The 13,099-nt window shown below is 36.9% G+C and overlaps 1 protein-coding gene across 1 annotated transcript in view; it reads right to left on the reverse strand.

Moving 5' to 3' along the window:
• Nucleotides 1–13,099, reverse strand: part of RYR2 (ryanodine receptor 2) — a 557,611-nt gene that overhangs the window by 157,860 nt on the left and 386,652 nt on the right. Inside the window, exons 57-60 of the mRNA XM_031934901.1 lie at nucleotides 8,723–8,800; nucleotides 7,343–7,418; nucleotides 2,533–2,656; nucleotides 1,897–2,012 (exon numbers count right to left, since the gene is read on the reverse strand). Of these exons, the coding sequence (XP_031790761.1) occupies nucleotides 1,897–2,012; nucleotides 2,533–2,656; nucleotides 7,343–7,418; nucleotides 8,723–8,800 (394 nt within the window). The remainder of the gene's footprint in view (nucleotides 1–1,896; nucleotides 2,013–2,532; nucleotides 2,657–7,342; nucleotides 7,419–8,722; nucleotides 8,801–13,099) is intronic.

The raw sequence follows: 13,099 nt of genomic DNA on the forward strand, positions 1-13,099 counted from the left end.
GTTTATAAGACCCTCTACCCTGTGGATAGAATGAAATGTGTCAAGTGGGTGAATGTACCCTGCAGCAAGATTCTCACCACCCCCTTCCATGAAATGTAGTAGGTAGTTTATTCAGACATTTGAATAAAGTGTGAATAATACCTAAACACATTTCTTCCCTTCAAACTGGTGTTTGTGTTCTCCAACGTGAAGGTAAAAAACAAACAACTTTCTTGTTCCTTTCTCCAAATGATGACTCTTTCTTTCTCTCCTGTCCCTTGTATCTCCAAAAACAAGACTGGATATTGGAGTTGATACCCATATCAGATCCTTTCAAATGTGGATCAGAAATTGCAATATTTAGCTTTCTGTGTAAAAGCTTCAATAATTCACCCCTACCTCATTTTTGTTCTCCAGTTACATTTCATTAATTCAGATCAATTTGGCTATGTATTAGTATAAGTCAGGAATCATATTTTTAAAAATTGTTAGTTGTATGAATCACAGAGAGATTACAGATTAAAAATTAGCTTGTAGTGTAAACTTTTATGAAAAAGATGGGCTCGAAGAGAGCAACAATAGAGTATTTGAACTGTAGAGGCAGGTTGAAAGAGAAGTCAATTGTTTATGAGAACGATGCTCAACTGGAAAATCTTTAATCACATTTAGGAGACAAGAGGCCAGAAAGAAGAAAATACCAGAGCTCTAATTTCTACAAACTTAAATCTGGTGCTATGGCAGAAACTAGATTTACATCCTAAGACAAACAGCAGCTGAGGGATCCAAGATGAATGGCCCTAGAGGAAAGGTGTTGAACGACAAAACGAGTGAGCGTTAAAAATAAAGAGAAAACCTTGAGAACAAAAATGAAAATAAATGAATAATCACCAGAAGAGCACACTGTTTTCAAAAGGGAACAACCCGGAATTCCTTACATCATATTACTACGCAGTGCCGGGAAGGTGCTCTGACACTAAGCAGTTAACAAGTTGACTTTTTTTTTTTTTTTTTTGAGACGGAGTCTCGCTCTGTCGCCCAGGCTGGAGTGCAGTGGCCGGATCTCAGCTCACTGCAAGCTCCGCCTCCCGGGTTTACGCCATTCTCCTGCCTCAGCCTCCCGAGTAGCTGGGATTACAGGCGCCCGCCACCTCGCCCGGCTAGTTTTTTGTATTTTTAGTACAGACGGGGTTTCACAGTGTTAGCCAGGATGGTCTCGATCTCCTGACCTCGTGATCCGCCCGTCTCGGCCTCCCAAAGTGCTGGGATTACAGGCTTGAGCCACCGCGCCCGGCCACTAGTTGACTTTTAATTCAACGAGGAGGGTGACGAAACAACAGAAGTGACCGGAGGCTGCTTTGATCATCTGTGCTGAATCTAAGGCTTAAAGAATGAGGTTTTAAAAATTCTGAGGCAGCACTGGGCCAGATGGGAAAGGGGTCTTTCCCCGTACCCTAAGAGCATAATAAAGTATTCTGCACTGCAGTTACTCTAGTATTCATGTATTTCCCTACAAAGGCTAAACTCAAGGCCTCTATAGTGTTTAGAAATTTTGAAAATCCACAGTTTTGGAAGTTTTTCTTATGAGTAGAGCAATTAATTTCACAGGTAAGATTTAACTCTACCTTAAAATTCTGATGTCCTTCCAATGTATCTTTCAAATTGAAAAAAATGAATGCCAATAAACATTATAAGGAGAATAACTTATATGTTAGATTTTTTAAAGTTCACAGACTTTAAAGTTCACTCCCCAAGAACTTGTTCATCCACTGACTGTTGAACTCTTTTTAGTAATAGGATGAATAGATGGGTTGACACCATCACAAATAGCTCAGCAGCCAGTGTTGTTCTATATCCTGATGTTGTAAACATTAAGAACAACAAACACTGGGCTATTAGCAATGGGACTATAGCACCTACCAAACTCCAGGATATACTGATGGGCTTCATCCACATAGCGAATGAGTTGTTGGAGGAAACTGTAGGCAAATCGTTTCTCAATAGAAGGCGTGTCCAGTTCCAGGTCCTTAAATCCTCTGGAGCAGCAAAAATGAAATAGGGAAAGCAATTTGTACAAGTCTCTTAGAAGGCAAAATTGTGTGTGTGTGTGTGTGTGTGTGTACACATCCATACATGTTTATAAATAAGTTTATATATACATATAAATTTTGAAGTTTATCTAATGTTATTGTAGCTCAAGGAAAAAGTAAGATTTAACCTATAAAGAATATTTTGCATATGATATAAAGCTTCAGTGAGTAACTCTCTTATTATGCAACAAAATGTTGCATTTACAAAAACAGAGTGTGATTTTTTGCCTGGGGATTTTGCCTAAATGATGGATAGTGATTTAATATATGTAGCAAAAGGAACTCAGTTATGTGGTACACAGCTAGGGGTGTAAATGTTTCTGATGTGTGTATTTTGAACATATTAAACAGTACCTCAAAGGTGTAAACAGATCATTGAATTCATTTTCAGCTTTAAATATGATGGAGATATTTAAATATTCGCCCTCATGAAAAGAGTGTGTAATTATGATATGTGTACTTTTACCTGGAGACCGCATATCCATTGATCTGCAAGAACTTGAGGATGTCCTGTGCTTTTTCTCTATCCTTGGCTTTCTCTTTGGCTGTCAGTGTATCATAGGGCACCAGCAGAGGGTGGTTACCTCCTCCTAAGAGTATGTCAGGACAAGAACACAGCATAGTAATTTGAAAATAATCTGAGATGAGACACAGATATATAATTGGACCACAGTAGAAAAGTTTTCATATCCTTTAATAATACACAGAGCATGTAAGACTCTTCTGCCTCTATTGCCTTTAATATTTCAATTAACTCAGAAAAACTACTCAAAGAAAGGCTGTGCATATGCCTTCTAAGAGGCAGTTAAAACATGAACATGCATGCATTTGTAATACTGAGTGACAATAATATCTGCATTCGCCAACGGGAGAGAAGCGGCTGTATTCTCTTCTCTATTCAAAGCAATTCTGAATGTGGAGAGTGGAAATAAATGCTAAATCATACTTAGCAGGATTTAGAAAAGTTATAAAGCATGTTTCAGGGGTTATGCTTCATTTGCTGCCCCACAGAGGGAAGAGTAAAAGTCTTAAATATGGAATTTTTATTATATCTCTCAGATCAGAGAGTACTTCGTAGTCACATTATTTATAAATATACAAAACCACATATAGATGTGCTACATTAAAAGTGGATCACTCTTAAGGGTCTAATACTTGACCTTAAGACCTGGGGGCAAGTACCTTTTAGCAAGAGTCTAGACAATATACTTATCTAGACTAATATACTATCCTGATAATACTTACTAAAGTAGTCTTTCTTTCAGATTTAAAAATTCTAGAAAATATGTAAATTTAAAAAAACTAATACGGAGAAAAACTTTTCTAAAAATTATAAATTATGTAAAAATTTTGGTTAAAATTTTGCAAAAATTAGAAAAATATTTAAAAATGCACTGTTAATTTCAGATGTAAAGATCTGGTACAAAGAATGCTATTAAAACAGCAGCAAACTGAATAGCATGGTATGCCTCACATTTAACATCCATAAAACATGTATGATAATAGATATTGTGTGGGAGGCTGAGCTACCCTGAAATACAACTGCTAAGGGAATTCCAGGAAGAATAATTGAGAATAAATATTGTTTGAATTATAACAACATATAGCCTATGAAATCAGTTTCCAATATAGTTTAGCCAGGAGCTACTGCAACAATGACAAATGTTGAATTTGCCCTACACAATAAATAAGCAAGCAAAGGAAGAAATGTCTGCTTCCCCAGTGCTAGCTTTGGCTGAGAGTGCCATCTGCAGACATGCAATCGCCCACTGAACTTTAATACCATTAGGTGACACTGTGCTATCATACATGCAAGGAGTTGGTCAAGAACTACAGAGCTAACAAATACTAACCACACTAAGGAATTCAGGTACTTCACAGTATATTAACAATATCAAGCACAGTACAGTCGTCAGAAGACAACGACAACAAACACTCGTGAACAGCAAGAGGGTATATAATTTGTTACTAAGTTTAGTAGAAACCAAATTTGACTTTTGTCCTAATCAAAGACGTAATTTAACAGGACATTTTATAAGGATACTATAATTAACAACAATTTATTCTATATTCTCAAATAGCTACAAGAGCAGATTTTGAATGCTCCCAACACAAAGAAATATAAATGTTTGAGGTGATGGATATGCTAATTATCCTGATTTGAACATTACACGTTGTATACATGTATGCAAATATCACACTGTAAGTCATATAGACAATTATGTATCGGTTAAAAATAAAAGCAAAAATCTTTTTAAAATCAAGCATCGAATTCCATCACCCTAGTTTAATCAACCATCACCTAGTTCAAACTCCATTACTGCATTTAGTCCTAGAGAATGCTATTAATTTGGCAACTTAATTTGTAATCAGGGATTTGGGGGGCCACATACCAATAAGTTATTGTGGGGGAGGTGGGGAGAGAAAGAGAGAGATGCAGAAAGAGGTCTATAATTTCAAAATCCTAAGAATGCAAAGTACCCACGAACTCGGTAACTCTTCTCACCCTATTCGACCTCCACTGAACTAGAAGGTGAAGGGATTTGAAAGCCTGCCAGGTGGCTGAAATCTATGTCCTCACTGTGCCTCTAACTAGCAGTGTGACCATGGACATTTGCCTTGCACTTCCACCCTCATCTTTCCCATTTATGATATGGGTGTAGACATCTCGTGCTGAAGGAAACCAGCTCCTTGGAGAGGGAAATGAATGAGCAGTAATTCTGAGAATATTACCACACATACTAGCATGGACTCATGAACCCATTCATACTACAGGGTGAAAAAATGCTTGACACCAGTGAGCTGTCTGTGGCTTAACAACAGATGACCATGGTACAAAATACTTGAAGTGCCAGTGGGAAAATAATATTTTTTACTAATTTGGGATCGCTAATCATATTTTTTGGACTTACACTCCTTTATTTCTATTAACTCCTTATGGCATCTGATTTTCCCTCAGACTTTTCGAGATTCCAAAAGAGCACTGAAGATCAGATGACTAAGGCAAGCAAAGAGGCATTTTTCTCCTGATTTTCCTAAAGCAGATTCATCTTCTCTGCACACAGATGCAGGGATGATAAAAGAGAAGAGAAAAGGTGAAAGCAAAACTGGGCAGCTTTGGCCCTGATTCTTTTAGTGTTTTTGACTTCTCATTTCTATTTTTTTCTCTCTCTCTCTCTCTCTCTCTCACACACACACACACACACACACACACACACAGAGACACCCAAGACATCGGGTGGTGACAGATTCCTCCCACCTACCTCTTATCGGCAGTGGGAGTAGAGCTGGCAGGATGCAACTGCCTACAACTGTTGGCTATAAGGATCCTCCTCACTATTAATGTCCCCGAGTGAGAAAACAACTTTGAAAAAAAGATACATGTAGTTTCTGCTCTGAAACTGGCTACAGTCTGTAACCTATCTCCTATTCCCAAGACTCACTTCTCTGGTTTGCTAATCTCAATAACCTAAAAGCCAGGATCCAGGATTGCATATTTCAACACCTTTCCCACTGGTCTGCCATTTTGGTTCTAAACAAGTTCCTCTTCTAAAATGAAATCCATATGTGCAGTAAGAGAATTAAAGACAGCGAGGACTAATTTCTCCTACCTCACCACTTAGTGTGCTGCAACCAGGTTAGTTGCCCAACTACAGAATATAAATTTGAGCCAATAGAAGTTGTATGCAGAAGTATGGATGCGCCATTTACTAGTGGTATGACTTAAAGAAAACATTAATCTGGCTCAGAAATTTAAATAATGATGATTTTCTATCATGCTTATTTAGAAAAGCATATGGGTTGTATATATCTAATCTGAAAATCTGAAATCCAAATGTTCCAAAATCAGAAACTTTTTGAGTGTCTACATGATGCTCAAAGGAAACACTTATTGGAGCATTTAAAAATTTGGGTTTTGGATTTGGGATGCTGAATCCATATATTTAATGCAAATATTTTAAAAATCTGAAAAAATCTCAACTTTCAAACAGTTTGGGTTCCAAACATTTTGGATAAGGGATAATCAACTTGTAATAAAATAGCTGCTTATTATTTTTAATTTTAACTCTACTGCAGCGACTGAAACATAGTTTAAAAGAAGGCACAGACACTTTTTCATGTAATCCGCTCATGTAACAAGCAGTGATTTTGTTTATCAGTTATGTGGGCAACGCCCTGTCGAGAATTTCACAAAACAAAACTCTATGACTTATTTGCCATCCATCCATTCATCCATGCACCCATGAGCCAAACAATGAATTAATCATTCATTTAACAAACATTTATGGGGCGGTTTTAGAATACAGACATATTATCCTTGAGCAGCATTTTGAAACAGGCAATTTAAAAATGTGAAATCTTCTCTTTTCCTCTCTGTGACCAACCCTAATTTGTGTTACTCTGTTTCCTAGTGCTTGGTGCCAGGTACCATCCTTCCATATCACAGCTTTACTTTTCACCATGAAATATCCCCACTTTCAAAATCTTCTCCCCTTCTACATTTTTACCTAGTCAAATAAACAAAAAGTAGATTTATTGGCACCTGTAACTATACAATAAGGATTACAAAAGAAATAAATGTTGTGGCCCTGAGCTTGAAAATAGTATATTCCTATTGGGGGAAAGAAAACCATATAGGAAGTCATTAACAACAGTGCATATGCGCGCGCGCGCACACACACACACACACCCCACATTACAAACAATATGTGTATAGACTAATGGCAAACAAATAATGTTGAAAGATATCATCAGTGTAGCATACATTAAATTGAAGAAAATATTTATGCAAATAAATTTTAGAAGACTTGAGAAATACCTAAGAGAACATTTGGTGATTTAGCATTTGAATAAAAAAAAAAGGGAAAAGTGCAAGCAAAAGCATGTAAGAGACAGTAACATAGCTGGACTGGACGAAAGAGGCTGAGACAGGAAATAAAAAGGGGTGAAATAGGAGATATTTAAGTTGGGGAAGAGAGTCAGGGAGGGAAGTCTAAGTCATTCATAGAACAAATCAGATATCAGGATGAAAAGTATAGAAATCTATAAGCTAAAACGGGTAAAAGAAAGCTGCCAAAATTCTGAGACACAAGAAAATATATACTAGCTGCTAGGAAATTACAGCATTTCCACCTTCAATCTGTTACACGCACATTTAAACCATTCTAATTTTAAAAAGTTATAATAAGCTCTTGTGTTAAAAAGACTACTTCATCTATATATTCATGTGATTGAACTATGATTGTTTTTTAACACACGTTTTTAGAAAATATTACCTTTGGACTCCAACTCCATTTTCTTTTTCTTTGCCCATATATTATGGTAGTTTTCAGCCATCATTTCTGCCATAGCCTTAAAACAAAAATATTTATTACTTCAATAAGTAAAAAAGGATAACATTGCTTTTTAATATGTAACATTAGATGCCTTAAAGGAATAACTAATACAGTATTAGTGCTATGATACACTTAAAAGATAATCACACACTCTTCTTTAGAATCTGAATCCCAGTGAATTGTAAGGATTTGCAATATGACACAGTAACTAAACAGCAGATGAGAATGGTCATTGTTATTCACAATGTTTGAAGACATTGATTCAATAATGAAACCAAAATAGCTATGGACTTCAGAAAAAAAAATTTTATTTACAAGTTCTTGTTTTAATTTCCAAAGCCTTAAAAATGACCTAAACCTTATTCAATTTGAATGTGGAGAATGTCAGATGGACAAAGATCTGATTCCTAAATCAATCTCTGTCCAAACTAGGTGAGAGATCTTACACTAGCCAAGTTAATCTTTCTGTGACCTTTTGGGTTTTGATTAAGATTACCTCTAAAATTCTTTTTACATTTGATTTTCAAGTTTACTGTGTCATTTTAAGACATTCATATGGGAGCAATAACAAATGGCAAACAAAACAATTTAACAATATGTAAATTTTTTATTTTCATCCTTATTTCTCTTGGAACAATACAGTTATCAACAATGCTAATATGTTATTTGAACACCAAATTGACCTATTAAGTTTATGTCTCAAGGCAATACATTTTATCTTACTTTCAAATCTGCTATTTCAAAGTAGGTTGACAAAAAAAAAAAACAGAGGAGACTATGAATGGAGCAACAAGGATTGCAAATGCAATCAATTTCTCAGGAAAAACTTTAAAGAAAGTGGCCCTTGCGCAGAGCATTATTAACTATTTACTTTCTTCTCACACACAACTATTTACCATAGAGATTTTAAAATGGCTATTATCTTTTAGGAAAATATGTTATATGGCTGAAACACCCTAGAAAAAGTTGTATCAACTTTTTTTTGTTGTTTTTTTCTTTGAGAGGGAGTCTCACTCTGTCACTCAGGCTGGAGTGCAGTGGTGCGATCTCGGCTCAGTGCAACCTCTGCCTCCCAGGTCCAAGCGATTCTCCTGCCTCAGACGCCCAAGTAGCTGGAACAATAGGTGTGTGCCAATACAACCAGCTATCAATTTTGATAGTACTAAAAAAATAGAGTATATAATCTATAAATTCCGTGGATCCATTATAGGATCACCACATTCAAATAAACCACGCTGTGAAATACATGCAGGAAAGTATTATGTTATGCTTCTTAAAAATTAAATTTGGAGACTATGTTTAAAAGTTAACAGTACTTACATGCAGGTCCCTAGATAGGGTAACATTGCTCATGTCAATGGCCCGGGGACTGTAACCATGGGCAGCGTCTACAGAAACCTAGATCATTTGTGTGAAAAAATAGTGCCTCATTAAAAACCTTGTGAAGAGAGACTTAAATTATACTTTAAAAATATAACACAAATTCCAAACATCGTGTTTCCTCAGACAAAACTGGCAAGTTTCTTTACAAAATGATGTTGTAAACACATCTCGCACGTTAAAATTATATTTGGGTGTCTGAAAACGATTTATGATTGACAATCCTGAAAATTAACTATCAGAATTTGACACATTGTGCCATGAATCCAAAATTCTGCAACATTATCTTATGCAGGTGACCATTACATTTTTGAGTTTCTTACAAATCCAAAATGGCTGCAATGAAATTCACTCTTCCTCAAGCAAGCGAGAGTTAATCAAAGATGTCAATATTTACGAATGTCTTCATGAGTCAAATGTTAGAATAAAGTATAACCAACTTTTAAATTATAATAGTATATCATATGGTATTCAATAATGCACTTGGAAATCCTCGAGGAAGAGACTTCTTTAATTTCTGAATTAAAGCTTTTAAAAAATGAAATATATCTCTTCATCAATTTTAAGGAAGTTTCACTACCATCCTGGGCACTTACCCCCTTCCAACCAATGGCATATTATGTGAAAGTGTACCACAGAAATGAGCTCTGGTTCTGCTTATAAATCTAAAACTGTACCATGATATATTTCATAATTGTGTATATTCTCTTATTAAAAATGCATAAACAAAAAACAAACTAAAAACAAAATGAAAATACAGCTCATTATCATGTTTGTAAAATAAAAGTGAGTGTAACATATGCTATAATTAATAACAGGCTCATGAGTGATACTTAACTTACGGGTCAGATGTGACGGCACCCTGGCTTCTGTGCTTTCACCATGAGGACACTGTTCAAACCTTGTTTAAATGAGGCAAACACCAAACTGGAATACATCCAGCTTTTTCTGTACCTCACTTCTGTTTTCTGAGCATCACTTCCCTTTTTGTCTATAAATGTTATCCGGCCACATGGCAGTCCAGGACTCTCACTGAACCCGTCCTGGTTCCAGGGACTGCCACTGGTTCTTTGCTCAGTTAAACTCTGTTAAATTTAATTTGTCTGAAGTGTTTCTTTTCATATGTTAAATAGACCACCTGCCTCAAAGGCTGGTATGAAATGAGGTAATGGATTTAAAACCCGTAGCAAAGTGCCTGACACAAAAGAATGGATCAGGGATTTTAGTAAATGGCTATTCTCACTGCTAGTATACTATCACTACCACTACCAGTAACATGACTACCATCAACACCATAGTTCCCATACAATTGTAGTGAGGAGTGGGTGAACATATTTGGGAGTCATAATTTTGCCTACTACAACATACAAAATCAAAGCCATTATTCTCTGCTTGCTGTCCCCAGCACTCCTATGGTCTTTACTTCACCTAACACGGCTATCAACTTGGGGACACAAGCTAGAATCCAGGGAATCACCTCAGATTATTCCCCTTCATCATCATGTCAATGTCCCCACCCAAATCTCATCTTGAATTGTAGCCCCCATAATTCCATCCTGTTGTGGGAGGTACCCAGTGGGAGATAACTGAATCATGGGGGTGCTTTCCCCCGTACTGTTCTCGTGGTAGGGAGTAAGTCTCACAAGATCTGGTGGTTTTATAAGGGGAGACCCCTTTCTCTTGGCTCCTCATTCTTCTCTTGTCTGCTGCCATGTGAGATGTGCCTTTCACCTCCCACCATGATTGTGTGGCCTCTCCAACCACGTGGAACTGTGAGTCAATTCAACCTCCTCCTTTGTAAATTGCCCAGTTTCAGGTGTGTCCTTATCAGCAGCGTAAACACAGACTAATATACTCCCCTTCATCTATTATCATGTATCAGCCACAAAATTCTGTCTACCTCAAAAATATCCCTGGGACATACCATGGTGTTCTGTTTCCACTGTCTCTCTCTAATTCAGACACAACATTTTTTGGTTTTTGTTGTTTTTCTGTGATGTCTACAACATCCCCCTAAGGAGTCTATCTTTCTGCCTTCAGTCTCATCCTTCTCTAACTCATTCTCCATTTTGTTGTCAGAATTACATTTCCAAACTATTTATTTTGTTCTTCCCTAAGCAATGTCTTCTCCACTGTACAGCAAAAATATGTGGGCACGGGCTGGGCTTTATTAATATTCCCAGCATCTGACACATACCATCTCTCATTAATGTTAAGATTATAAAATGATTCCCAATCTCACAGATATTAAAATAGGGCAAGTGTATGTCTTAAAACTGATGACAAATTATATTAGACTTTCTGCAAATTTTATTGATAGCAATAACTCTATATTTCTATTTGTTCCTAAAATAGATTTCCCACTATTTAATCTCCCTTTAAACCACTTTCCTTATATAACTGAAATTTACAAGTTTTTCACTTTAAGTTCTTGAGGCCAGTTTTAATAATGTAGGTAAATATTTGCTTATTTAGGGACAGATTCTTTTTATGCTTTTAATTGCCTGTTTTTCTTCTTCAGATACACAGAAATCAGAAGACTGGCCAGGTCTTGTGCAATTTCATAGTCCCTGGACTATGCACCATCTTGGAGCCAGGGGGTTTAACATTCATACTAATCTTATTAGCATTAACAACAGCAGTAGCAACTACCAGGTGTGTGGGCATCAGGACACACAGATTATCTCATTTTATCTTCAGAACAACTCTGAACGGTAGGTATTACTTTTTACCATTTTAAAATGAGAGAAAAGAGGCTCAAGAGAAATTAAATAATTTTAAAAGTCATAAACTATATTATGTAGATAGCAAACAGCAGCATCAAATTTTGAAAGTGATTCTAACACCAAAGCACTTATCCAAGTCCTTAAGATGGTCCCCAGTGTCCTATAGGACCTGGCCCCTGAGATCACCGTACCCTCATGTTACTCACTGGATTCCAGCCTCACTCACTTCCTTATCTCCCAAACACTCCCACCTTAGCACATGTGCAATGTTTGGGACATTCTTCCTCCAAATCTGTGTAACTCCCTCAACTCTTTCAGGTTTTTATTCAGTTTGCCTTCTAATGAAATCTACCTGAAAGCTCCATATTAAACTCACCTCCAAACACCTTCCAAATCTCCCCGTTGCACTCCCAATTTGCCTTTCTATGCTGTGTTTTCTTTTTTCACGACATTTATCATACTCTATCATAGCATAGCTAGAACTTGTTTTTCTGAAGACAGGGTCTCTCTTACACTGTTACCTAGGCTGAAGTGAAATGGCACAAACACAGTTCACTGCAGCCTCAACCTCCTGGCTTTATTCAGTCCTCCCACCACAGCCTCCTGAGTAGTTGGGATTACAGGTGTGTGCCGTGCAACCACACCTGACTAGTTTTTCTATTTTTTGTAGAGATGTTGTTTCGCCATATTACCCAGGCTGCTTTCAAATTCCTGGGCTCAAGCAATCCCCCTGCCTTAGCCTCCCATAGTGCTGGGATTGCAGGCATGAGCCACCATGCCTGGCCTTTCTATCCATTGTTTATTTCCCCCATTAGAATGTAAGCTCCTGGACAGCAGATATTTTTGTCCATTTTGTCACTGATGTATCTGAAAAACTTAGGACAATGCAGCATACATAATGGGTGCTCAATAAATATCTGCTGAAGGAATGAATGCATCATCCCTCTATTCTATCCTGTATTTTAGCTCTAGATAAGTAACACATTCCAAAAGTTTCATTCTAATCTCCCTTCCCCTTCCAGGGTATAAGCTTATTTTTTCATTTGTTTTAAATAGTTTTTATCCTACATTTGTAGTACTGAAAAATGGATATGAGGTAAGGCATTGGAATTCAGGAGCAAACAAGTAATTGTTGAAAACCTGTGGGATATGCCTGAGATTCTCAGAAATGTTCTTTGCTGTTGACTTTAGTATCCCTACTAAGGAGGGGGTCAAAACCCATCCAGTTAACCCCTCTCCAATCAACTTCTTGTAACTTTTGTCAGCCCTTATATACTCTATTGTATATTCTGTCGAGTTGATACCGGTGTTATTCATACCCTTATGTTTGTCTTACGTGTGCAAATTCTAAAGCCCTAAGTGGGCGGTAAATTTCCTGAAATCAGGATTCGTGTCTTCCTCTGGTATTCATGGCAAACAAAGGACATTCACCAGGTTATTGATCCACATAAAGATAATAAGGACAAAAATTATGGCTGACCTATATTGAAATATATGCCAGTTATTCTTTTAAGTGATTAACAAGCATCATAACGAGAACACTCACAACATTCTTTCAAAGCAGAGACTCATACCAGCTTCATTTTAAAGA

The sequence above is a fragment of the Piliocolobus tephrosceles genome, chromosome 1 (assembly GCF_002776525.5).
Source record: "Piliocolobus tephrosceles isolate RC106 chromosome 1, ASM277652v3, whole genome shotgun sequence".
Classification (NCBI taxonomy): Eukaryota; Metazoa; Chordata; class Mammalia; order Primates; family Cercopithecidae; genus Piliocolobus; species Piliocolobus tephrosceles.